Raw genomic sequence first — 3,907 nt, forward strand, 5'->3', positions numbered from 1 at the left:
TACATATTTTCTTTTCAAAGGTTTTTATTTTGTTATATTAAAGTACTTAAAATTCAATCTTACAGAATTCGACTCTATAATTCTTTTTTTTACTACCATTCACTGTTGGGCTAGTAAAGGCTCATTTTGAACCCCTACCCACCTTAACAGTATTAGATTTTTAAGTTATGTACTATAACTATATTTAAATTTTGACAACTTATTTTGTAGATGAATTTTATTTTATAATTGTTAATGGAAAAAATGTATTGGGTCAAAAAATAAAATATATTAAGAGATATATAGGAAAATGAAAAAAAAAAAAAAAAGTAGAATAATAAACAAAACAACAAAGTTAAAAAAAAAGAAAGTGAAAATACAAAAAAAAATCAAATATTACCACAATGTATTATAGTTGATTTAAATTGTACTATTTCTCTTTCATCTAAGTTTTAAAAAAATAATTGTTTTTACTACTTATAGTATGCTGTGAACATATTTTGTCAATAAATAAAAGTGTTTCCCTCTAGGATTTTTCAGTATTGCATTCCACATAATTAGTCAAAAATACTCAAGGACAAATGGAGATAGTAGATCTTGTGCCATAACAGATTGTTTTACTTATCTAATTCAAATGTATAACTCCAATTACTTTCATAAAATTTGTAGGATTTACCTTTCTAAGAGTACTTCTGTATACGACTTGCCATACAATTCCTTCTCGCAGGCCCTTTGAAGCTTCATCCTTCTATATTCAAACCTTTCTCTCCATTCGACAAGTTCTTCCGGGCCATGCGCTTCCACACACTGTGCTCCATATCTGCATGTACCCTGGTGGTTGAATAAATACGAATAATATTCTATATTTCAGATAAACAACTATTGAATAAGAATTCATGAAGAGAAGGATATTTATTATACTAAATGTACCTTGTGGTTAAAACCACATCAAATTTGAATTATAATATAACTCCAACTTTTTTGGGTGACACTAGGTCAAAAAATATTGAATTATTCCTAAGAAGATAGAAATGGAGATCTGAAATAAAACATTTGAGAAGTTTCCCTAATTTGAACCTACTTTTTCTCCCTTATTGAAAAATCGATCTTTGTTCAGTAAAACTTGGTTCTCTAAGAATAACAAATTGGACAATTTCAACAGCATTTGTCTGGATACATTAAATGATATAAAACAAAATTAAATTAAACTAAAATCATAATTATATACATTTTTTTTTTTTTTTTGTGTTGAAACCCCTTTTATTCAGAATAAATACAAAATATAAACATTATATACAATTTTTTAATTTTAACGACTTATTAATGTGAGTTTGTATTGATATTGGTTATTTACAAATTTAAAGAAGATTGATATTCAGAAAGATGGATATATGAATGATGTTAAGAAGGAAGCTTTACGGATAAATATGGTTCATTAATTCCTAAATGAGGTAGCTCGAAAGGTAAAGGATTTTTTGAAGGAAATAATTCTATAGAAAGGGATATACAAATTGGTAGATTGGAATCTGGTATTTAACAGGTGTGTGGAGGAATGTACGGTGAGGAGGTTGATGATATAGTTGAGTTTTTTGGTTCTTAAGGTTTAGTTTAAGGGAATATAAACGCACCAAGGAGGTTAAAGTCTTTATATATATATATACACATACATGTGTGTAAGCATACAAATTTATAATGGGTAGTGGTTTAATATTTACATAATATTAAATAATATATACAAGGTTGAAAGAGGGGAAATTCAGCTTTCTAACAACTATAGCGACCATGGACTTGGAAAAAATTGTGAGTTATGAATTATTTTCAGGCAGGACATCGGTAGAAAGAAAAATCCTCCTATAATCAAGTTCAAAAATTTCTAATTTTTAATTTAATATAAAAATTTGTATTTAAGGGTTTCAAAGGACACTAAAAATGAATCTTACTCGATTTTTCGCCCAAAAAACATTTCTTTAGTCTACTTTACTGCAAGCATATATTGGTTTTTGTAATTGTTTATGCATTTAAACTCATTTACTATGTTTTTCTTTTTCTCCATAAAAAAAAAAAAAAAATCAATAGGAATAATACTAACCTTACAATTAATAATACATTTAGATTAAATCTAAAATATGATAATATAAAAAAATCCCAAAGCATATAAAATATTTTTTTCTAGGCCTCTAAGGAGCATTGGCAAGAACCCTCAGACGTATTTCCGATAATTTTAGACCTAATATCACCAATAATCAGTGAAAAATTTCACTGAAATCAGTGTCCCCCAAATCTGTAGACTCTTTTTGTAAGATTTTTTATAAACATGATTTGCTTTAAATTATTTAAAGAAAACTTACAGTACTCCAGTGTAAACACAATATATTTAGTTATTTCTTAGTTCTTTTCTTTGGTATAAATATATACTAGTTTTCTCTACAATGTGATGTATCTAGGACAAATTATAGTTGTTTGTGGGAAAAACAGATTTCTCATACATTAACCCTAATACGCTTAAAAATTTGTGATTGCACTTTATTAACAGTGAAGCCACTGTAATCCTGGAAACAATAGCACAATAGTTTTTTTCTGAATTGCCAACAATGTTTCAGATTGATTGATGTATATGGTTACTACTCCAAACTACTTCTAATAGTAACACAGCACCTTATTCACTGAGCTACTCCACAATCCCTCTCTTCTAAATAATTTTTCTTTTTTTCATATTAATGTTATTTTATTTTACAGCTATCAGGAGCTCCAAAATTTATATGAACATAGAGGAATCAAGAGCAAGTAATAATCAATTGGATTTATGCTAATAATCTAGGCACTCACTCGTACTTACACATTATTATTAAAGACACAAAGAAGCATTGAATATTAAACATAAATGGAATCGACATTTTATTATGATTGTGAGAAGGAAGAATACAATTTCTGATATTGAAAAAGACAAAACTTACCAGTTCAATCCAATTCTCACAAAGTGCATAATTCTCTACAGTGTGTCCCCTCGGAGGCGGCCTCCACTTCCAATCCCGCCCTTCATCGGACATTATAACTCTCTGGTGAGACTCGGTCATACAGTGAGATTTCAAATCTGTGCGGTTTCTGGAAATTTGAAAAAAAATTTAATTAGATACACTTGAAAGTAGTTATCAGTCTCAGTAAAGCAATAAAAGTTGTATACATAGTACATTACAAATGGTATGCAATCATCCAGATTACTTTAGTTCTTGATTCAGACATGATGAATGATACTTAGACAAGTTATAAACCAGAATATGGAATCGGTAATGACTATTATTGTCATGTAATTAATCATCATTATTGTAATACAAAGTATTGACTGTACATACCACTACCAGACGATATATGGCTTTCTCTCTACTTTTCAGTTATCAATAGTGAGAGTATCTAAAAATGCTAATATCATAAACTATAATAAATGCTTCAATTCAATGTTTAGACTGATTCTAAAGCAGTCTTATAATTATTTGGCTTAATTCCATAGAACATATGATTAAGAATTATTCAAGATAATATTTAAAAAAATTGTTGCAGACACTGATGGTTTTTCTGATCAGAAAGTTTTTAAAACCAAGTTAAGTCACATCGAATTTAAGTCGCAATATATACAAGAAAAGGGACTAGATTTTAAGTAAATTCAAATAAAAAAGCTAATACAGAAAAAAAAAATCAGGAACATAAGTAATTAACACAGTGTGAAGAACCAAACAAGGTCTAATATGTCAGTTATTGCGGTATATCAGGTGCGTTAGCAGTAAATAAAATGTAAAATTGTACTTACGGCTCTGAAACTAATGTTTTAAAATCAAATATTAATTTAAAAGAATCATATAACTCCTAGTAGTAAGTATATGCAAGATATCGCTTTTCAAGTCATAGTGAATAAAAAGGAATAAAGGCTTGGACA

General features: G+C 28.2%; 1 protein-coding gene across 2 annotated transcripts in view; it reads right to left on the bottom strand.

The window, feature by feature from the left end:
* Helz (Helicase with zinc finger) overlaps nt 1-3,907 on the bottom strand; it is a 41,276-nt gene that overhangs the window by 31,066 nt on the left and 6,303 nt on the right. For both annotated transcript variants that reach the window (XM_014425000.3, XM_014424999.3), the window contains 2 exons: nt 2,934-3,081; nt 656-810 (listed from right to left, as the gene is read on the bottom strand). In XM_014425000.3, the coding sequence (XP_014280486.1) occupies nt 656-810; nt 2,934-3,081 (303 nt within the window). The remainder of the gene's footprint in view (nt 1-655; nt 811-2,933; nt 3,082-3,907) is intronic.

Source organism: Halyomorpha halys, unplaced genomic scaffold, assembly GCF_000696795.3.
Source record: "Halyomorpha halys isolate HHAL.00 unplaced genomic scaffold, Hhal_1.1 Scaffold490.1, whole genome shotgun sequence".
In the NCBI taxonomy this organism is placed as follows: Eukaryota; Metazoa; Arthropoda; class Insecta; order Hemiptera; family Pentatomidae; genus Halyomorpha; species Halyomorpha halys.